This window comes from Biomphalaria glabrata, chromosome 5, assembly GCF_947242115.1.
Source record: "Biomphalaria glabrata chromosome 5, xgBioGlab47.1, whole genome shotgun sequence".
Taxonomy (NCBI): domain Eukaryota; kingdom Metazoa; phylum Mollusca; class Gastropoda; family Planorbidae; genus Biomphalaria; species Biomphalaria glabrata.
In genome coordinates, this window is record NC_074715.1 from 41,752,987 (window position 1) to 41,776,379 (window position 23,393).

The window sequence follows — 23,393 nt, forward strand, 5'->3', positions numbered from 1 at the left end:
TTGAAGTAACGTCTGTAATTTATAATATAAGCCTTATAAGATATAAGAATTAGAAAAACTAGTGATTGAAACAAAGAAGTGCAACCCAAATTTGAATTGCACAGACTAGTAGATTAAATTGTATAATGTCCCCTTTCAACGAGATATTCACATCACTAGTGAATACAGGAGTAATGTCTGAGTCAGAATATGGGTCGTTTAGGAGGTGTAAATCTAGATTTTTTTTTTAATGAAGAGTTATGAAATTATGCAGAACGCAGATCTATAACAAACTATATTCATATTCATGATACTTCTTAAAGGAGTCTTTTTACATAAGATTTATACCTATGAACTAATTTAGTTTATATAAATTTATATACATATGTTATATACACCTGTTTCTATGATTGTTTTTTTTTCCTTAACAGTGCCCCACATTCTTACCTGATTCATATAATATAAAGGTCATTTCCTTTAAAGTTCGCTGGTACCGAAAAAGGAAAACGGGTTTTCTCTACTGACTTTATTTTTTCAGTAAAACATAATATGAGATGGTGGACTAACTAACTTTAAGTAATAGTAAGTATTTATAACTAGATAGACTAATAGAATCTAGATCTGACGTAAACATTTTACATGTAACGTTTGAGTGAAACAACTCAAGTGTGAACATATGTAATATGTATTGCTTTAAAAATACTTATAGTTATAGTTATAGATCTACTTATAATTAATAATTAATATAATAAGTTATAATCTTTTATACTTATAATACGTTATAGTAACTTATAGGCCTTAGGCTTAGCCTTATTTTTTAGCTTAGGCTTAGCCTTATTTTTTAGCTTAGGCTTTGGTGTTTAAGTTTAGTTGGAGGGCACTTAATTAAGGCTTATCTAATTATCTAGATTCTAGATTTAATCATTTATAGAATCTAGATCTAGTCTAGTCTATACTCTATATTAACTATATTTATTATAATTTATATATTTAATATACTATAATTAATCAAATTAATGTATTATCATGTATAGGCTATAGACTGTCACTATAGGACATAAGTTATGGGTCTATCATGCATTTCTGTTGAAAATTTCATTCAATTATCTCTATTGGTTTAAAAGTTATTCAACACCTAGCCCTACATCAATCATCAAGGGCTTAATACAAAAAGGTGTTAATAGATATCACAGGTTTAAAATTGTCATAATTATCGGAACATAATTGTGTATTTCTATGGAAAATTTCATTACATTATCTTTAAGCGTTAAAATGTTATATAGCAGTTCAAATGTATTTATAAGCTCCTCCTTTCAGTCACAATTTTTTTTTTTTATTTTAATAGGCTAATTTTCCAACACTAAAATGGTTATAACTTGTGTTCTAATTAACCTAGAAGCATAAATGAGGTATCAATGAACTCCATTCAAAAAGATCTATCTAACTATACTAGTTTCATTTAGATTAATTAAAATTGAATTTTTTATCAAAGTACCTAAAGATTCTGTAGTTTATTGTGATATACACATATATATATATATATAATATATATATATCTATACTTATATAATACTATATATGATATAATATATAAACCTATGCTGCCTTGCAGCTATACCCAGTCATGGGATAGGCTTTGGGAATCCACTCTGTGGAAATAGGCCTATCAAGAGCCAGCTACCCTTAGGCATTTTGCAGCACTCAGTGCTTCACCCAGAGAGAGCCTGCAATGCCACTTACTTCAAACTGTATCAGCACAATAACTGTTCCTTTGGATACATTGCTGTGTGGAGAGGGGGGAACTGCTGTGTGGGTGACATTGTTCCGGCCATAGCTAATGCTCATTTATTCGTCTCATTTCAATGAGATTATCCATAGTCACTTCATGACTGAAGGAGGCCATATATTTTAGATTCTATCTGTATATCTAGAGATTAACTCTATCTATTTATCTATACTCAAAGCATTGGGTGTGTTTAGTATGAGTTTTTTTTAAAGTGAAATTTACACCCAATCTAATGCTATAATTTTTTTTTACTATACATATTATTTTCTTACAAATACAACATTAGTTAAAAGATTAGTTTTAAGTTTTATACTATAGATATTGGATGAATAGTAATCTTAATCACTAAACTTTAAGGGGATTAAGTAATAGTTGTAGATCTATGTGTTTTTACAAAGTTTATTTTAACTCACTCCATCTGTCTGGTAAAAATTGTGTACATATTTTGCAGTCTTACTTTGACATTAGATTACCTGACAACACAAGAATCACTAAAAAGAATTAAAACCAATTAGTTGATTAAATATTGTTAATTATTTTGTTTGGTATCTCAAACAATGTAAAGAAATTGTACTTGACTCAAGTGTTGGTATAGGCTTAATTAGTCCCCTTTTCAGGTTGCCTCTTTAAGTAAGTTTGAAACAAATATATAGATATAAACTATACACTCTTCTTTTTTCATAAGTAACTCACTAGCAGAATGGTTAGTAAGTTGTGTTGAGGTTGGTTAAGCCATGAGTTTACTCCCCCCCCCCTGTGATATATATATATATATATATATATATATATATATATATATATATATATATATATATATCAGATTTTTTTTGAGATAATGAAGAACCAAATGTCTATTTAAATAGTAAATACCAGTAGATTAAGTATTGTAATGATTATATATATATATATATATCTGCCCCATAGATCGCAAGGTCTGAAAGGGAAACTTTTTTATATATATATATATTATATATATGTACATTAAGTCCCATTCTGTGCTCAAATTCGTGCTTTATTTGGAGCTTGGGAGAAGTTGTCAAGGCTTTCCTGGCTACAAAACAAATCAATTTATTTAACCAAAGTGTAGGTAGAGTCCAGGCCTTACTGAAATTTTGGTCTAATGTAGTTAAACAAATGGATCTGAAAGCAATGACATTAAAGAATTCAACAGACCAGTGACATTATGTTCAGAGCCCTACTACTTGATTGTACATGGAAGAGTTACTTGATGAACTGGTTTCTTTACTTGTTCTACCATTGCATTAAACTTCAACACAGACTTACAGTCTTCACACACTCTTCACACACTCTTCACACAGACTTAGTCTTCAGAAATAAAGACAACGTTATTGTTCAGGTTTGCCTTAGAGGCGTTATTCCAAACGAACTAAGAAACAAACGAAAGAGATGGTATAGAACATTTGGCTTTTATGTATGCCTTGAAATAATTCTTTTTTACTTCCTGATTATCTTATGAAGAACTTGTTCATTGAACAATGGCAATAGTTTTCACTACTGAGTTCTCATCACCCAGCAAGGTGTTACTCAGAGATTCTAGGACATCGATATCATTCATGTGCTACTGCAGACTCAAGTTGTAGACATATGTTCCGTCCACGTCATTAAGCCTCGTCCAAATAGTGGCCTAGTGATTTCTAAAAGACGTCCAAAATACTTATGAACTAATGTTAATGTATGTAGAGCCAACTCTTTGTTTACTTGCACTAGGAACTAAATGTTAATGTATGTAGAGCCAACTCTTTGTTTACTTGCAGTCTTAGCGGCTCCTAATTACTCACTTTTTATATATACCATTTGTATGGAGATATTATTAAAGCGCTACTTTCATTCCATTTTAGTGTCGTCGTGGTTCCGAAAATACAATGATACCGTTACCTCCTAATGGTCTTCTAATATGGCATTGCTTCAATAATTGTGTATGCGTAAATATTGTCATACACTAACACTTATCTAAATAATTAAAAAAAGGGACTTTGAATTTCCTTCATTTTCTTGTTTTAATTACTTAAAACAAAAAAAGTCCATATGCAATGTGAACCCATCTCCCCTCCACACTAAGCATGGGTTATGTTTTTTTAAATAGAAGAATGTCACTATTGTCTGTACACGCTTGCTTGATATATTAATTCATACGCTAAGTAAACAACGCAATACGATTACATATTGGCCTTTAATAAAGATGTTTCTATTGTAAAGAAATATTCCAAATGTGTAAAGATGACTTTCACCCTTACTTCTTCGGACCAGTCTTCCCACACTTACTCATCAGCTGCCTGTTTACTAGTCATCCTACCCCAACCCTTTCTCCCATTTATTTCGGCACATTCTGAGCAGAGTGGATCTGACCTACTTTTGCTACTGTACCTACACTAGTATTCTCAAACTGTTTTGTTCGTTGTTAGAGTCTGCATGACTTATTTGTCTCTAGTTAGTTGATGTGGGCAGAGTTAAAGTATGGAGCCTGATTTAGCTCTACGTCAATGTTCAGAGACTTGCGGCTGTCCAAGTTACATGTGCATGGCCCATTGCTCTTGTACGGTACTTCATTTTATTAGTGAAATGGTCTTTCAAAATACATACCATACCTTCTGTGCTTAGGCCCATATGAGAGCTGTACTGTAAAAAAATATATTTTTTTTCATACTGATCTGCCACTGGATGCTGCCGGTAAGTGGGGAGAGAGTGAAGCTGATGCAGCGTAAATCTCCCGCACTTTAAACAATTTTAATCGCGCAAGCCACATTCTCATCTCCAGTGTTAATATAAAAAAACAAAAACACGCGTACCGGTAACTAAATCTCAAGAAGAAACCAATTGAATACACATAAATAAAAACACATGAGCTCATACTCGGCTCCAGGAATATCCGCATTCTCCAAGACCGTGCTGTAACAAACCGCCCCGAAATACAATAGAGATATTGCTGCTCGGAGTGAAAAGCGACTTGCAGAGATACAAGTTAGATTACAGAAGTCGGTGCAGGCTATACTTTTTATTTTCGGTACCGGTACAAACAGTGAGGTGTTGGCTTTACAGTGAAATCAAGCTACCAAAAGGTACAAATGACCATCTAATGATTTTACGCCTAGCCTGACCTTAAGCCGCTATGCAACTCATGCTCTAACAATATCCAACAGACATCAAGCAAAGTTTCTACACGGTTCTCATCTGAACTCTGTTATAAATAAAACATCTAAGATAGATAAGCTTATCATGCTGGACATATCTGACTGGAAAATCTGAAGACATATTCTGGACAGACACGTGATTGTTCACTGCCAATATACTTCATCATTGTCAGACTGACGGACAGGCAGGATGTTAAAATCACAAAAGCTGTTTGTGGAGCGGACTGTTGGACTGATCATCAGACTCATGAAGGCGTCGTGGTTCAGCAAAAAGGCGGGAGGAAATTCTGACCTACGCATACACAAACATCGCAGAAATGTTCTTTAAGTCAATCAAAGCTATGTATGATCTACAGGCCGCCAAACTCGTTCCGGTCGTCTTGACCAAATCTTGATTCTGGAAAAGGATGGGCTTTAGGGCGAGAAAGTGAGGTCGACGTGTTGCGCGAATCCTCCTCACTTAAATAAAGAAAAACACTTCAAAGCCCTCAGCCCCCGTAGGTGACAAAAGTGGTCATCATGAGACCCCATTGCTTTATTGTGATCCTGTTACAGTCTCCTCTTTTATGATTCTCCTCTTTAGTTCTGCAGTTAGCATCCAAGATTTGCAGGCTACAAGAATGTATCCATGTCAAATGAGAGTCAGCCTGATTTTAGTACCGATGACCATTCCTTTTGTCTTTCTATGTTGTTTTAAAGACCAGCTGAAGAGATTTTGGGGTCAAATGCAAAAAAAAAAAAAAAACATTGTAAAGCATTTTTTAAAGAATCGTAATGCTTATAAAAACAAGCATGCAAAATAGTTTGCCTCAATTTGTTGTATATTTAGATATTAGCACTTTGCAAGTAGAGTCTATTGCTGAGAACTGTCCTATCTGGCCAGTAGTTCCGTTTCTATGGTTCCTTCGTCTGAAACGATAGCTCCGAGTTATTTAAAACTTCTGATACTTGCACACCATGCTGATGTCCTTTTTAAAAAGCTATTTGGCTATTGATCATAACGAGGTTTTATTGTCATTGTTGTGCATGCCATATGTTTCTGACCTCGGAAATTATAGCCAACTCTAAATAGGGTAAAAATACTGGAAAATATCGTTAGTTGACACTTTTAATGGAGTGACTTTTGATCTAGATGTAGTTTTGATGATGTTTTGTTATAAATCTTATCTTATATAATACAGACGTTACTTCAAAAAAAGAAAATGATTACGTTCTAGTTGTTAACAGTCACAATTCCTTCCAGATCTACATCTATAACGAATTCTTTATAACTCAAATATCTCATAACACATCAAATGTCAAAAACACAAACAAAAACTGTATGGCTATATGACATAAGGTCTTCAGAGATCGTGAAGACCTTCTTTCATGGAACAGTACTAGGAAAAAGAAGTGGCATACAAAGAAAGCGATGGGTAGAATACATTAAAGTATAGACGGTCTTGATTCTATTCAAAAATAACGCAGACGATCGATAGATTATGAGTGGTGCCCTAACAATAGAATACGGGAAAGGTGAAGAAAAAAAATCAATTCAATACAGTGAGAATCCTTGCGCAGTCAAATAGTGCTCACTGTGTGTAACTGCTAGGTGTGCCAGAATGAGCTCAGAGGTGTATAAATATAGAACACAGGTGGCAAGTGCCGTAACTGTGCTAACAGGATCATCTGTTTTCTTCCGTACGATAATGTAGCTAGTTCTAGATCTATGTGATTTTGATCTACAGGACAAGCTTGTTCATTATTGAAGAAATTGTTCTATATTTAGTTTTATATATATATTTATGATGTTCTAATCTCGGGATGTTCACCGCTTACTAATTGGTTGATTTTTCAATTGATTTTCATGCAAGTTGGTTGATTCGGATTGGTTTGAGTTTTGCCGCTCTGCTGTAGGCCTACTCAGGTGTGTAGAGATCTATCTAGATCTAGTAGCGTGTCATGGGACGATGACAATCCCCCAGTAGAAGTCTTGATGATAGGCTTTGACTTAGATCTAGAATCTAATTGCTTGACAGTTAATCTGGGAATAGCTGATACTTCGTCGCAGTACACCCACTTATAATCTAAATGTTGTGCTTGTCACTTTGATCTAGTGGACTCTAGTGGGCTGGCTGTGTGCAGCCATTCAAACCCATTGCAGTCATTACAGTGCGTTATATTTATAGAGAGGACATGCTTGCCATATTTTTGGGGTGCTCCCGTAAAGTAAGCTGTGCAGTGTGTAGGAGTGTCAGTGGATGGGTTGGTCTAAAAGTAGGGAAAAAGTTCAAGAAAACAAACAAATTTTCACTTCAGTTTTGGGTTGCACTGTCCTCACTAATGTTTGATGTACAATGTACAGAGGAAATTTAAGTGTGCTCTTATGGTCATTCTAGGACACTAGGTAGACTAGTATCTAGATCTGGCATTAGTCATTAGTGTCTATCTGATATAATTTCTAAAACTATATTTATATAGATTTAGGCAATCTAGGGTCTATATAGTATTTAAAATTATTCTAGAGATAGTAGAGTCTATATTTTCATATATCTGTTATTCTATTTAGATCTAGATTCTGATATTAGTGTTATATTGATTTTATTTATTTTAGTATAGATCTAGATCTATATATATATATAGACTATCTATACTCTATAGATTTAGATCTAGATTAAATATAGTTAACATATCTAGATTTAAGGTTAATTAAAACATTATGTTCTTTTTTGAAGTAAACTCTTTAATCTATAAGATTAATTCTAGAAAAAAGTTAATTAATATTTTATTTTAGTCTAGATAGACTAAAATAAAGTCATTATATAATATAATTTAGACTAGATTTAGATTTATTCTAGGCTATCAATAGATCATCATCATCACTCCTTTGAGTTCCTCATGGAACATAGGGCCTCGACAAAAACACGCCACTCTCCACGGTCTCTTGCTAGCTTTTTGATGGTGTCCCAGCTCTTCCCGGTCTTCTCTGCTTCTTCAAGTACACTGCGTCGCCATGTTCTTTTTGGTCTTCCTCTGCGTCTTGTTCCCTGTGGGTTCCACTCTAAGGCCTGCCTAGCTCTGTTTTGTTTTGTTTGTTTGTAAAATGTTTTACATGTTTCGGATGTTCCTTCAGAGTTGAAGATAGTTTACTTCCTAGTCCAAACCTCCCGCAGGACGACGGGGGATGGGAGCGGGCAGGATTTGAACCCTCGACCATCGATAAATCCGAACGACAGTCCAGCGCGCAAACCTCACGACCAGGCAGCCAGCCTGTTGCTGGTATCTTTTCTAAGGGTGTGACCAATCCATCTCCACTTCCTCTCTAAGATCTGCACTTCTATATTTTTCTGTCCACTCATCTCCCACAGTTTGGTGTTTTCTACTTTGTCATACCAGTGTATTTTTAGGATATTTCTCAGGCATCTGTTGATGAAGGTCTGTATTTTTTTTGTTGTGGCTTCAGTTGTTCTCCATGTTTCAGAACCATGCAGTAGGACAGCCTTGACATTAGAGTTAAAGATTCTTAGTTTAGTCTTGTTTGAGATGTAAGGAGATTTCCAGGTTGGTTTTAGCTGTGTAAATGTCTGACGTGCTAGATTTATACCGCGTTTAATGTCTTCATCTGTTCGACCTGATATACTGACTACACTCCCAAGGTATATAAAATTTTCTACTTGGTCTATTGTCTTAGAATCCAATACTATGTCTCCACTTTGTTTATTGTTTACTTTAAGTACTTTAGTTTTTTGGTGGTTTATTTTGAGGCCTACTCTTTTTCCTACTTCGCTTAAAGCTGTGACCTTTTTTTGCATATCCTGTAGTCTGTGTGATAATAGGGCTATGTCATCAGCGAATTCCAGATCTTCCAGCTTTTGTGTGAGAGTCCATTGGATTCCTTTCCCTGCGTTAGAGTAGGCTTCTTTTGTGACCCAATCCAGTACTAGAAGGAACAGGAGTGGTGAAAGAAGACATCCCTGTTTGACTCCTGTTGTGACTGGAAATTCCTCTGACAGCTTGCCACAGTGGGTTACTTGGCAGGTGAAACCATCATAAAGGTTCTTGATTATGGTTATTATTTTATTGGGGATCCCATAATGTCTCATTACAGTCCAGATAGATTCTCTGTCGACACTATCAAAAGCTTTTTCAAAGTCAACAAAAGTTGCATAGAGAGGAGATTGCCATTCGACACATTGTTCTACAATTATCCTGAGTGTAGCTATTTGGTCAGCACAAGATCTCCCTTTTCTGAATCCAGCCTGTTCTTCCCTTAGGTGTTCATCACATGCTCCCTTTATTCTGTTTAGTAGGATTCTGCTAAAAATCTTGCTTGGTACTGACAGCAAAGTGATGCCTCGCCATTTCTCACATTGTGATAGATCTCCACTCTTTGGTATTTTTATTAGCAAGCCCTGATCTAAATCTAGATTATATTAAGAATTAATTTAAAAGTAAAATAGACTTTTTATAGGTTAGACTAGTCTAAGTCTACATCTCAAATTCTGTTAGGCAATTTTGATTCTAGATTCTAGATCTATAGGCCTATATTTTCATAGATCTAGATTCAATATTATGATAATTTCTATTACTCTACCTTTTTAACAAATTACTGTGAAAGAAAGTCTTGATTTTTTTTTAGATTTGAAAGTGATTAGATTAGATAATTGACATAAAGAGTGTATGCAGAAATCAAAACCGTTTGACCAATCTTGATAAAACCGTTTGACCAATCTTGATAAAACTTAGCATAATTGTTCCTTAGAGCATGACGGAGACCTTAAAGTGTATGTTTAATGTCCATCCCACAAAAAAAATGGAAGGCCCTAAAAATAAAAAGAAATACCTAAATTTATTTCTATTAAAGAACAAAACTTTTTAACAAATCATGTAAACCCGTTTTCACAGTATTTTATATATGTGATATCAATATGTCGGCTAAACAGGTAAACCCGTTTTCACACTACTTTCATTTTCATTGCTCAATATGAAAAAAATTAAGTGAACATTCGCCATGTTTGACGTAGATCTAAATCCAATCCACTAGATACATAATACACAAACTAATGCCAGCAAGCCTTCATTCATATGTGGCTAGTGTATAAACAATAATAACAGTCAGATACACATATACAAATATTTTCTTAATGATGATAAGCTTGTTTCTTTGTGTCAGCCTGAACCTGTTTTTTTTTTTAAGTGAACTAGGCTATACAAATCACAAACACTGAAAGAGTAGTTTAAAATTGAAAGTACTTTTTAAAACTAGAATCACTTAAAAAAACAAAACAATGGCTGTTCTCAGTTTTCTAATGTCACCTTTTACATAATCACCTTCATAAAAGCATTGCACCTGCACTATTCAAAATGTACATAAAAGGGTGAAACTTGAGCAGACAATCATACCAAGTCACATGTTTAACAAAGTATTCTGAAGTGGCTTTTTTATATAGACATTAAAAAAATATATACCTGAGGGGTGGTTCAAAAGTAGGTAGAAAGTGTTAAAAGAAAACACTTATTAAATATATTTACTGTATTTATTATACAAACAAAGAAAATGTTATATATTTCCTTTCAATTAAACCATTAATTATACTGAACAAGTGTATATACTTTTAATCCTTTCATTTTATTCTTACAGTATAATAAATGCAGTAAATGTATAAGTGTTTTCTCTTTTTTTATCACTGTATATACATACTTTTGCACCCCTGTGTATATACACAGATGCTATAATTTAACATCATTTGTCCTTCTATTTGTTTTCTGTTCGAGTGACAAGCTTTTTATTTCTTTTCTTTTGATAATGTGATTAGATGCTTTTAAAAATGAATTCCATGCCGCTGGTCCTGTGTCTGGTGGTCTTGGTTGCCAGCTTGCAATCAGGTCATGGTGCCGTAGACTTTTCACCAGCCATGTGCTGCCAGTGTGGAGATCACAGCCCTTTTGGTCTTTCAGAGAAACCAAAAATTATGCCATCTCCATTCCGTATAGAAGTTGGAAGTGACAGCTATGTACCCAATATTGAAGTCAAAGGTAAGTAGCAATGTGTCATAGTTTTATAATTATTATATTAAATTGACCTATTGGTATTTCCATCATTGAGTGAAATGTATTTTATTATTTTGTGTTCATACTGATTTATGTATAGAAAAGAAAAAAACTTTTTAAATATACATTTGTTATATATATATATATATATATATATACACACATATATATATATATATATATATATATATATATATATATATATATATATATATATATATATATACATTTTTTAAAAATTCTTCAGTGTTTCTTGTTTTGATTTTAATAAAGAAAATTGGTATTGTTTTGTGAAATGATAATTAACCCTATATATAAATATTTAAGCAATGTTAAATTAATTTGAAATATGTGTTAACAGTTAACATATTGAGAAGTATTATATTATTTCACTTATCATACTGTAATTTTTTTTTCTTCAGTTAACTTGACCTCTACAAGTGAACTTGCATTTCGGTCATTCTTCCTGGCAGCTTATCCTTATCCTTATGTAATTGGTACTAAACCTGTGGGGCAGATTAAATTGCTTCCTAATCAAGATTATCAAACTAAAGATGACTGCATCACCAGAGATAATGCTCTGAACCAAGCTAATTCTGTAAGGGTGTCAGTATTGAATGATTTGATAAAGTTTAAGCTTACTTTTTTTTGGGTTCCACAGTTTCTGACTTTAGTCAATACATTTTAATTTGTTATGTATTCCTGTCACATTGCACCCATAAGAAAGTACTGTATCTTCTGTATAGACATTCTGGTATTTTAAGATACTTTCTATAAACCACTCAGTTTTTAGAGCCAAAGAGAAGAATTTTGACAATTTTATTCCTAGATGGCCAGACAATTTTGGGCAATACTTGCTTAGCAAATTATAAGGTGCAGAAGTTAACAAATAATATTCTAGATATTTTTATGCCGAGATGGCCAGGCTGTTTGTATGCAATACTTCAATAAAAAAAAAAAGCCTGCAGACTAGGTGGTTTAATTATAGCCTCAATGTTTTTGTAAAAAAATCAAAGAATTTTGAAACAGTTTTGTAAGTAATCCTAGTAAATGATCTCTTCACCTCTAAAAATATGCATGTCACACAGACATTAAAAATATAGGTAACATAATACTGATTTTATATGTTTCAGAATGCAGTTATTAGCAGAGATGATAAATATAAAAGCAATGTCAGATTTGTGTGGTCAGCTAACGAAAAGTATGGACATGTTGAGTTCAGGTAAACTTGTAAATTTTTGACTGGCTTAAATCTGTTTATGCCTTGAGATTTTTTAATGTGGTTAGTTCATATATAATATATATTTTCCAAATATTATTTTTGACATTCATCCTTCCACTTAACTCTTTGACTCCGGAATTATTTTCCACGTTTGGACGGAATTAATTTTTCCGCCATTTCGGAGTGTGCTACTTCGCTTCGATTTAACTTGTATAACTTTTTTATTTATTATTGGAAAATAATAAATTTGATATAGAATTAAAGAGAAATGGATGCTCTTTCTATTTCTTAAGTTTTGTAGTTTCCAAATCATGTTGTAATTTTGGGTTTTAAATATACAAATTAAAAATGAAAAACTTACCAACATTGAAAATATCCATCCAAGTGCATGTAATAAGAATTTTTTTGTCCAAATTGAATCCAAAAGAACTATTTTTCTCATTTTTATCCGTTTGTTTAGAGAACACCATAGAAGAAACAGCAATAGACACAAAAAATAATAAGCTGGAACTAATAATCCAATGTCACTACTTTAATGAAAAAGCCCATAAAAAAGCAATACACTGGAACAAAAAACTTTTACCCTAAAACTAGTCCAACTGTACAGCATATATATATAAATATATATATTGTATTTCTTTCTAAAGTTCTTCATGTACTTAGTATATAAATATTCCTTCTAGCTGCGATATTCATGAAAGCAGTCAATATGAATGTGTGAGTTCGACTCCCATCCAGCGCAAGCATAAACGTTCTCCCTGACCTACAGTGTTTACATATTAGTTATAGGTCTCCTTTCTCTGAAAATGGATCTTATTCTAGCAGGGTTGTTCAATTTAATCCTATGGTCAGCATAGCTATTTATTGTGCTGACTATCAACAATGTCATTGTCAATAAAAAAACAACATTCCAGCTCATTAGATACAGTGCTGACTAAGTCCAGGTTGACTCCCACATTTCTTGGTGGAAAAAATCTGAAATTGTTCTGTTTCAGCTCCTAGATCTAGAGTAGACCTCTATCTGATTAGATTTAGATCTAGATGATCATGTAGAGACAGCTAAACTAGTTCTAGATCTACATTGAACTTAAGCTGGGGGTGGGGCAGCTTCATCAGCTGAACTTCATCATTACTAGACCTAGCCCTAGGTCTAGATCTAGAAATTAATTTACTAGATCTAAATCTATATGATTAGATTTAAAATCAATATCATCATCAGATAAACAAAATAACAGTCATCTGAATTATTATACTTTCTCATCAAAGAAATATTTAGATCTACAAAGATTAGATAGCCCTGGTTGAGGTTCCATGTTAAAAAAAACATGCACACAGAAAAAATAAATGTAATCTCTTTCAAAACTTCGTACAAAATAAAAACATATTGAATGAAGGAAATTCCGGATGTTTAACAAAGGTAAACTATTCTAGATAAAAAAATTAAGCTCTTAAAAACATGAATCAGAGAAATAAATTTTAAATAGCCGACGATTTTAGCGTTGATCTGACATTTTTCCCATTTTTAATTCAACGCCCTGTGTGTTGTTCCAGAGCCAAAGAGTTAAAGTAATGAAGTAAGTCTATAGTTAGCCATTCCCACTTTTATTAAAATTTGCTGCTCTAGAATAGGCCTGTTCATCTACAGCCAATTCTGCCAAATTTTAACGAGGCGTCTACACCGGTAATTCATGTTGATGACAAAAGGAATTGAGTAAAAGTGGTTGAGCAGAAAACCTTCAGGATAATAAGCCCAAAAGATGATAAAATTGTAAACTGTAGATTAGGTGTGATATTACACCTTATGAAATTAACACCAAACCACAATTGACAGCACCATACAAAAAGTAGCTACATCAGACTTCCTTAATATGGCTAAGTTATGAAAATTTAGTCATAGCCAATGTTTAGTCTGTATTTATTTGTTTTGTTATCTTGTATGTCTCATATTATTTTCATCTTTACTTCAGAGCCACTTTTATTGTAGACAGTGATGTTTTCTGGGTGTCAGAGAAGTCAAGAGTGTTGGCTGATGCTTCATTAACTTATCATCCACAGAAGCAGGTGAATTTCTTTTCTCTTTGCCACAAATAGTGTTGCATTTAGACTTCATTTTGATAAGTTAGATGTACATAGTTGAAATGTTGTCAGGTCATAATTTTTATTTGAATCTCCTTTGCAGCAAATCAGCCCGATTAATACAGACAAGTGTGGAGACAGTAAAGGATGTTTCAGAGAACCAGAGGGATGTACAGAACCCAATTGTATGTACATCCTGACTTGGGTGGATGACAGTGAAAACATTCAGTTTGAGTTAGGTGGGCTTGCGGATGGCTCCAATGATAGATATGTAGCCTTTGCCATATCTGATGACAAATACATGGTAAGTTTTTTTTTTCTTTGTGGATTGAACAAAATTTATAATGCATTTTAAAAACAAAATTAATCATTTACTATACTGGTTTGTACAATATTTAAGTAATCATTTTAAACCTTAGACTTCTTTCTTCTTGAACTGTTATATTCAAAATTCTTTTGTTCTTATTAAATTCTTAAATAAGTCCTTAGGACATTCTCCTTTTCAAAACTTGAGCAAATATGTCTGGGTTGCTTGTTCCCTTAGGATAGACTTAGTCACAATTGGAATCATCTTCAAAAATACTGACAATCTTAATACAATATATGCTTAATTTTAATTGAATTCCATGTTTCGTTGATGATTTGTTTCAGGGAGATGACACAGTCTTTACATGTGCACACAATTCTGCTAGAGACAAAACTGAAGTATTCTTGTCTTACAACACTATAGATCCTAAAACTAACAACCCTATTCCCAAATACAAAGTAGCAAGCCAGGATGATGTTTGGGTAAGTCAGTAGTAGTTTTTTTCTCTGTGACTTAATAAATGACTTGTGATAGAAATGTTTCCAGTGTACCATTTATCTGTTCTTTGCAGGCTAATCATGACTATCAAAATGTACTTGTTTCTGAAGAAGGTTCTTATGAAAATGGAAGATTGCGTTGCCGTTTCAAGATCAGGAGAGACTTGGATGAGGATTACCCAGAACTGAAGCCTTTGAGAGGTGCTCCTAATCATCTCCTTTTTGCTCATGGATTTGCTAACAAAGGTATTTGCTTTGATCGTTCCCCCTTGACTACTCCTACCCCTTTCACTTCTTTCCACCATTATTTGTTGTCTACTACCATTACTAAGTATGCATAGAATATTTTAAGGTTAATTTTGAAATAAGTTATAATTATGTAATAAGGTTTTTTTCAAACTAGAATACTATTTCATATTTCATATACTATTTCATATTTTACTGGTCATAACTTGCTAGTTAAGCATTAGTACTAGCATAAATATATGTTCCTTAATTTTCATTGTGCAGTCAAGGGTGATGCTGACTTTAGCAAGTTTGAATATGGAGCATATGTAAAATGTTGTTTTCATTGTATGATTTTTTTACGTAACAGGTAGCCCTCAGCGTCATGGCCTAAGTGTTGAGGAACTACCTCTGGCTTCTGCACAGCGTGTAGACTTTGGAAGAATGTCTAACTATTATGGACGGTCCAGGTACCCATTGGCTAAAGCTCATGGTGAGAGTTTTCTTTGTTTTGAATATTTAAAAAATTAAAGGCTCTTACCTTCTGTATTTAAAACAAATAAATTTGTCTTGGACACATTGAGGGACTCTTAATTAATTTATGAAACTCAAGCAGTTACTGTTTCCAAATGCTTATATATAGAGATAGTATTTCTTATCTTATGATAAAGGGTGGGTTTAAAACAATATAATACTTTTTTTTTCTGTTGTGTTATTTTATAGGCTGCTTGATGATCTTAGCTTGGGTATTCTTTGCCTCAATTGGGCTTCTTCTGACCAAATACTATAAGCCTATGTGGCCTAATTCAAGAATATTTGAGCACAAGTATTGGTTCTTTGTAAGTATAGAAACTATTGAGTATTTGTAAAAAAAAAAAAATCATTCCATTTTTTAATTCTTAGAAATACTGTATTTTACATATATAATATAGAATGACTGACCCTGTTGATATGGTATCTAACTCATCAAATTGATAGATTGATCCAAAATTAAACCTTGTTCATTACCATCCTGATGGAAGGTTTGGCTAGGATGAATTAGTTTTTTATTTCTAACGAAACCTCTGAACATTCTAAAGTATGGACAAAAAGTGTTTGTTTGCTATTTTCTGGTAGCCTAAAAAATCTAGAACAAAATGAAAACAGGCTGTCAGTTGTTGTTTTTTTTCCTTATGTATTTTAATACAATCATTATAATTTATGCTAAAATATAAACACTAAATAATTATTTCACTGTACTAATGTACATAATTTTTACAAAGCTTATGTCAACTCATTTCCGTCTGCCTGTCTGTTAAAAGATAGTACATGTTATTTCTCCCACACCCACTCTCTGATCAAGTTTAAATTTTGCACAATTATTTCTTGTACCTGACACACAAGAATCAATTAAAAAACAAGATTACAAAGAGAGTTTGTGTTACACAAACTCAGAGGCGGCCCCCGTCGAAGTCGGATCCCTGTCGGATCTGCATATTCGCAAATAATATTCAAGAGGTGATTTAATTTTGATGTAAAATGTTTTACACGTTTCGGATGTTCCTTCAGAGTTGAAGATAATTACTTCCTAGTCCAAACCTCCCGCAGGACGACGGGGGTTGGGAGCGGGCAGGGTTTGAACCCTGGGCCATCCATAAATCTGAACGACAGTCCAGCGCGCAAACCGCACGACCAGGCAGCCATCCGATGGTCAAAAGTAATAATGTTTCAAAGATTAATTTGCCGTAAATTTAAATTTAAATTTAATAAAAAAAATAGTAGATTAGTTTTAGTATATTAAAACATTACAATATTGATCAAAACGTTTGGAAATGAAAATCTACACTTTTTTTTTACACTTTAAGTTTAGAAATTGAAATTCTACATCTTAATCTAGTCTATTTTAGTCTAAACTAGATCTAGAAATTCTAGATCTAGACTCTAAAATAATTTTAATTAGAATATAAATCCAGATCTAGATATACTGTAATAAAAATCTAGATCTAATTTAAAAAATCTAGATTAGATCTAAATCAAGATATCATTCCTTTTTTAAACGCGAGTCACATAACGAGGCTTAATAAACATTACTATACCGAGTTCTTTTTTCATTTCATTTGAAGAATTAATTCCATATAACGTCAGAGGGAAAAAAAACACTACGTCACACGGCCTAGCTAGACTAAAAATCGCTTTCATCTATAAGAGCCATTTATCGAGTGTTCATAGACTTTGGTGCACCGAGTGCGTTCTTTAAGCATTTCATTTAAAGAATTCATTCCATATGACGTCAAAGGAAAAAAAAACACTACGTCACACGGCCTAGCTAGACTAAAAATCGCCTTCATCATTACGAGCCTTTTATCGAGTGTTCATAGACATTGGTGCACCGAGTGCGTTCTTTTAGCATTTCATTTAAAGAATTCATTCCATATGACGTCAAAGGAAAAAAAAACACTACGTCACACGGCCTAGCTAGACTAAAAATCACCTTTATCAACACGAGCCATTTCTCGAGTGTTCATAGACATTGGTGCACCGAGTGCGTTCTTTTAGCATTTCATTTAAAGAATTCATTCCATGTGACGTCAAAGGAAAAAAAAACACTACGTCACACGGCTTAGTTAGACTAAAATATGTTTTCATTAATACAAGCAATTTTTTCGAGGGTTAATAGACATTGGTGCACCGAGTGCGTTCTTTTAACATTACATTTAAAGAGTCCATTCATATGACGTCAAAGAAAAAAATTCCATTACCTCACAATAGGCTAGTACCGGTACCATAAAAAAAAAATGTCTTTATTTACACGAGATATTTAACGAGGGTTCATAGACATTGGTGCACTGAGTTCTAATAGATATTATTTAAAAAGGATCAAAGCCACATTGTTTTTGCGTTTTGTCTGTCAGTCGGTCTGTCCGTTATCTTGATATAAAAAAACAACTAAAAGTTATTAAAAATTGATTAACCTTTATTTTACGTTTCAAAACATCGCAATAATTTTTAGGTATGAACACAATTGAAAAGTTTATATAATAGATTGTTCCGGATGTTTGTATAAATAGTAAAAGAAAAAGAGAATTTCAGATAAATGTAATACCGTTAATTAAATTTTTTGGATGGTCTCGTATAAAAATTAGATGTACTACAGCCACGTGGAGAGATTTTCATACCTTACTTTGGTGTTTGGATTTTGTTTTCCTTAAAAATCGGAACATAATATTAACGATAATTAGATTTTTTAATGTTTTAGGTAGAAAGTTAAATGTACTGTAAGAGAGTAGTGAGTTAAAATATTTTTCATAAAAATCCGTAAAAACATTATTTCGTAAATGAGAAGATTGTTTGTTTATTAATTAGAAGAGGGAGTTCAAACAATTATTTGGCGTTAGTAGATTTTTAAATAAATTCGGAAATTTCTGGCGACGATTTGTAAGAAACAAAATCCGGAACTTTCTTTATCGATTACAAAACTTCTATGTTATGTTTTACAAGAAAATTAAATGTCTAAAAAGTAATTTTCAGTAATTAATTCTAGTAAATTACTTTTTTTAAAAGCCTTATGCGATTTCAAACAATCATTAGGCATAATTCATGTTTTATAAAACAATATCCGGAACATTTTTACACTTAATGAAATATAAGTCAGTATAGAGATTATGATTTAGCATTAATATGCTATTTACATAAAAAACGGAACAACATATTATTGATAATGTGTTTTTGCAACGTTTAAGTATGGAAATTGAATGTAATATAAGTTAGAAGAGCAAACAAACATTTGTTGGCGTTGATTAGTTTTGCACAAAAAAATCCGGAACAATCAATTTTAGATACTTAAAACTATTGAGATGTTATGGGAGGAACATTAAAGGGTAAATCAGATTTTCAATAGCTTTTAGAGTTCTAGTTTTTTAAATCTAATGGTGACGGACAGACCGACCAACAGACAAAACGCACAAAAATAAGCTTCTTTTATTCGGATGGGGGCACTAAACAAAAAATAAATAAAATCTGATTTTTAAAAAAAGTTTAAGGAATTGGTTTAGCACCTGATCATGTTGCGACGTTACGCTACTGCACGAAAATCGCTGCATAAAAAGTCCATTTAAAAAAATGTGCGTGATATTTACATACAAAGTGCATTATTAGCCTTTATAAACAAACAGAAATGTTTTCTTTTAATTTTAGCAGCTAGTTGACCAGAAAAAATGTTATTAACTATTATTTGTATTTGTTGTAAACATTTCCTGTACATTTTAAAAATATATTTGACTTAGTGATACTGAAAATACACAAAAATTGTAGATCTTTGTTAGCATATTGTAACATTGCCTCCCTTACATTTACGTAATTGTTTTAGAATTGGTGTATTTTTATGAAAAAATCGCTTGCATAATTAATTTTATAAATTAAACGGTTTGCTTTTAGAAAACCAAAAGTAGCCGTTGCACCTAAACTTTTCAAGCCGGATTTAATGATGAAATAATATTTTTCATATCTCTTCTAGTTTTCGAGATCTGAGTGTGACAGACGGACAGACGGACAGACGGACATTTTGCACAAACCTAATAGCGGCTTTTTCCCCTTACGGGGGCCGCTAAAAAACAATTAATTAATTAACCATTGGTAATTAATTATTTTGTATGGAATGGAACAAGGGAAAGAAATTGTACTTGACAGATGTGGTGGTATAAGTTGAATTAGTCCCCCTGAGCCATTAGGGAACAAGTTTTATTTATGCCTTTAAAAAGCAATAATGGTAACATTCACCCAGATACCCCTTTCTTCCCTCACCTTTTCCAACTGGTCCAGACAAGTGTTAGTATCTTAGCACTTTGAGAAAGCTAAAAGCATGAAATTGCGTTAAACAAAAACAATTGATACAAATATTTTTAATCACACAGATTTATTATTGTTAGTCTAGATCTATTAAAATTTAATCACTTGACTGATCCAAAATAATTAATACAATTACACCAAATATAAACTTTGTTTTTTTTAAATAGTATTTTGTATCTTTTTCTTGTTTTATAAATAGGGTCACTTCAATTGTATGGCTACCATGTTCATCATTGTAATCATTGCTATCATCCTTATCTTTGTGGAAGCTGGTGGTTACAGTGAGGTTGGTATACAAAATTAAAGTGTGCAAATTGTTTAACTTTTTTTTATTAAAATGTTTGTTATATATAAATCAGTTTTACATCGTGTTAATACATTGTCCACTTTTTAGGCCCCTGAATTACCCCAGAAAGCTCACCCAATACTTGGCATCATCATCTTGGTCTGCATTATTATTAATGTAAGTGTGAACCTTGCTACATTGAATTAAAGGAATAGTTTGTAGTTTAAGTATTAACCAGTGGTGAGAGTGTGGGGCCATTGTTTCACAGCTTTGTTGTCTCTTTCTACAGCCAATCCTTGCTTTGATTCGTCCCTCAGAAGACAACAAATGTCGACCAGTGTTCAATTGGTTTCACTGGGCTTTTGGTACCATTGCCAATGTGCTTGCAAGTAAGTCATGATGTTAGGGTAAAGACAATGTCAATGAAATAATAAAATCTACTGAAGTTTGAGCCTTACACCAACAAATTAAGAACCAATAGGCATAGCTGATACACATTATGCAGAACACATGCTTAATTTTCATTATTTTTGTATAAGCATTTGTTACAATGCTTAGGATATTTTTGATCTTGTCATATTTTATAAATGTAGGCTCCGGCAGTGCACCTATGTGCCTCAAACAAGGTCTATATTTTGAAAATTGGGTTTCTTATTTAGGTATTTAGTTCTGATGACCAATATGGGAGGTTAAGGTACTTTGTCTTTGATCCGTAATGCATTTTCTAATCTTGGACTACTTAAAATGAAAGACTCTTTAAATTAAAACTATATTTATAATTTTTTTAATTGACTACATAAATTGAGAGCTGTGTGTCTTGATTTCCAATCGTCTTTTTAGTTCCAACAATCTTCATTGGCATGGACTTTGGTAAAGTAATGGTGCCATGGTGGGCTACTTGGATTCTGGTCATTTGGGTCATTTTCCACATCATTGTTGAACTGTCTCTAGAAATACATCAGTGTTGTACCTACAAGAAAAATAAAGGTAAATTTAAAACTATGGTATTTTTTAAGCATTCTAGCATTTAGACATTACAGAACCTGTACATCATCTGCCCTATAGACCACAAGGTTTGAAAGGGGAACTTACTTTTTTTTTTACTAGCAGCTGTCAATTAGTACCCTAATTAATTAGAACACTAAGGAGTACACAAAATTTATTTAAAGTAAAACTTCGTTTTCTGTATACTATTGATGTTTGTGTTTTCTTAGGCTGTAGTCATTGTACATTTTAAAATCTAAATAAATGAATGGGTATTTTCAATGACTTTGAAAGCAAAAAAAAAAATTAAATATTTATTACAGAGCGCAGAAGAAAATGGGAACAGACCAAGAGGGAATATCCCAAACAGCATCATCCGGAGCCTGACCCAGTTGTAAGTAACAGTTGAACTGTAGGAAATGCAAAATAAATGGTTAACATTTCACATTAATTTAGATGGCTAATAAAGGCAAACATATTAAATTGAGGATTTGTATATGTATAATTTGTCAGGCAGATGATTTAGACGATATCAGTTTTTTTTTAGTTCAAATTAAATAGTTACATAAAAGAACACACATAATAACATAATTTTATTTATTCTTTGCAGGGTCACAGATTCAAACGTTTCATGCTGTTCCTACACATCGGCTTCACTTTCATAATTACACTCATGATGATCATAATTATAGCTGTTTCTTAATTATGTTGGCCTCAATAGTAAATGCACATTTTTCAATTACCAGCTATTTTATACAGTCTGCATATAAATGTTGGTGAACAACAGAAAGTATTCAACATCTAAAATAATATTCTTAATGATTATTTTTTATTTTCAAATAATTGAGCACAGTACAAAAAATAAATTGTATATTTAATAGAGTTTAAGAACAGTTAATAGATTGAATCTTTGTCCAATGTTAAAATTAGTGTAAAATTAATAAGTGGGTAGATTTTTTTTTGTCTAAGCCAGTCTTTAGTAAATATTGACATTATTCAACGAAATTGAAACATTTTTATGTGAAGACAACTTGTGTGTGTGTATGTGTGCATGTAATATGTTCCAGTACTATTTGCATTGTATTGATCATACTGCTCGGTTTAATGGTTTGAATCATCATGTACATACTTACTGTGATTTAGTTTTGATTACTCTTGCTTTTGAATTTATTGTAGAACTGTTGTATTAGAATGAAACTTTTGTTTTAGTGAGTTGTTTCAGTTACTGTAGTCCTCATGATGTATTTTGTGATTTTTAAATACGTTTTTTTTTACAGCTTTTTTGTATGTTCATCTTAATTTTCATTTTTACTTTCATCTTTATTTTTGTATTTTTTTTTTTTAATGGAATGACAGATTTTTAGTCAAATTTTTTTTTTTTTGCATGTGCAACTTTTTATATCATTGGCTAAGTTATATTTCATTGATATTATTTGAATATATGCAATGTTTTCTTCTCTATATACAAGTCTTTTTAATCTCAACTTTAGACATTTTAAGAAAAAGTATTCAGCAGTTTAAAATAAGTTTCAATTTTTTTTTAAGAAATGAATTGCTATGCACAATAATTGTCTAAAAGTTTTTTCAGAAGATCTGTCAGTACGTTCTTGTTATTGTTTAAACACATTTACACTGGTGCTATTTCTGCCTGTAGTTTATTCTTTTTTTGTACACTGTACATTTGAAATATGTAACTTATACACTCATATTTTAGTGATGCTATTTAATGTTTGTGAACCTAATTGTCTCTTGACATTAAATGATCTGTCTTAATAAATTGTTTACTGTTGAAATGATAGAGCAAATTGCAAGCGAAAAGGAATTTTGAAATAAAAGTTGTTTCCTATTTTACCAATAATTTTACAACAGTAACAAATTTTCTGACTTCTTTTTGTCTCATAATGATTCAATTGTATACCATATAACTATATATGAAGCTTTGCTGTGTATGGTATAATTAGACATTGTAATAATATTAAATAACCTTTTCACATTAAAACATATTTATAATAGAGATAAGTGTGGTTT

General features: G+C 32.3%; 1 protein-coding gene across 2 annotated transcripts; it reads left to right on the forward strand.

The window, feature by feature from the left end:
- The first annotated feature begins 402 nt into the window (after positions 1–402).
- On the forward strand, positions 403–23,384 carry LOC106063572 (putative ferric-chelate reductase 1). Of its 2 annotated transcripts, none has more exons than XM_013221971.2 (16): positions 403–561; positions 10,702–10,929; positions 11,367–11,542; positions 12,078–12,166; positions 14,134–14,227; positions 14,346–14,546; positions 14,894–15,031; positions 15,121–15,292; positions 15,642–15,764; positions 15,995–16,110; positions 20,295–20,381; positions 20,490–20,558; positions 20,671–20,770; positions 21,222–21,368; positions 21,689–21,759; positions 21,976–23,384. In XM_013221971.2, exons 2-16 carry the CDS (start codon positions 10,710–10,712, stop codon positions 22,066–22,068), a joined length of 1,896 nt encoding a protein of 631 aa, XP_013077425.1. In that variant the 5' UTR covers positions 403–561; positions 10,702–10,709; the 3' UTR covers positions 22,069–23,384. The 2 variants fall into 2 exon arrangements, with proteins under 2 accessions (XP_013077425.1, XP_013077426.1); XM_013221972.2 differs by lacking the exon at positions 403–561 and adding an exon at positions 6,582–6,820.
- The last annotated feature ends 9 nt before the right edge of the window (positions 23,385–23,393 follow it).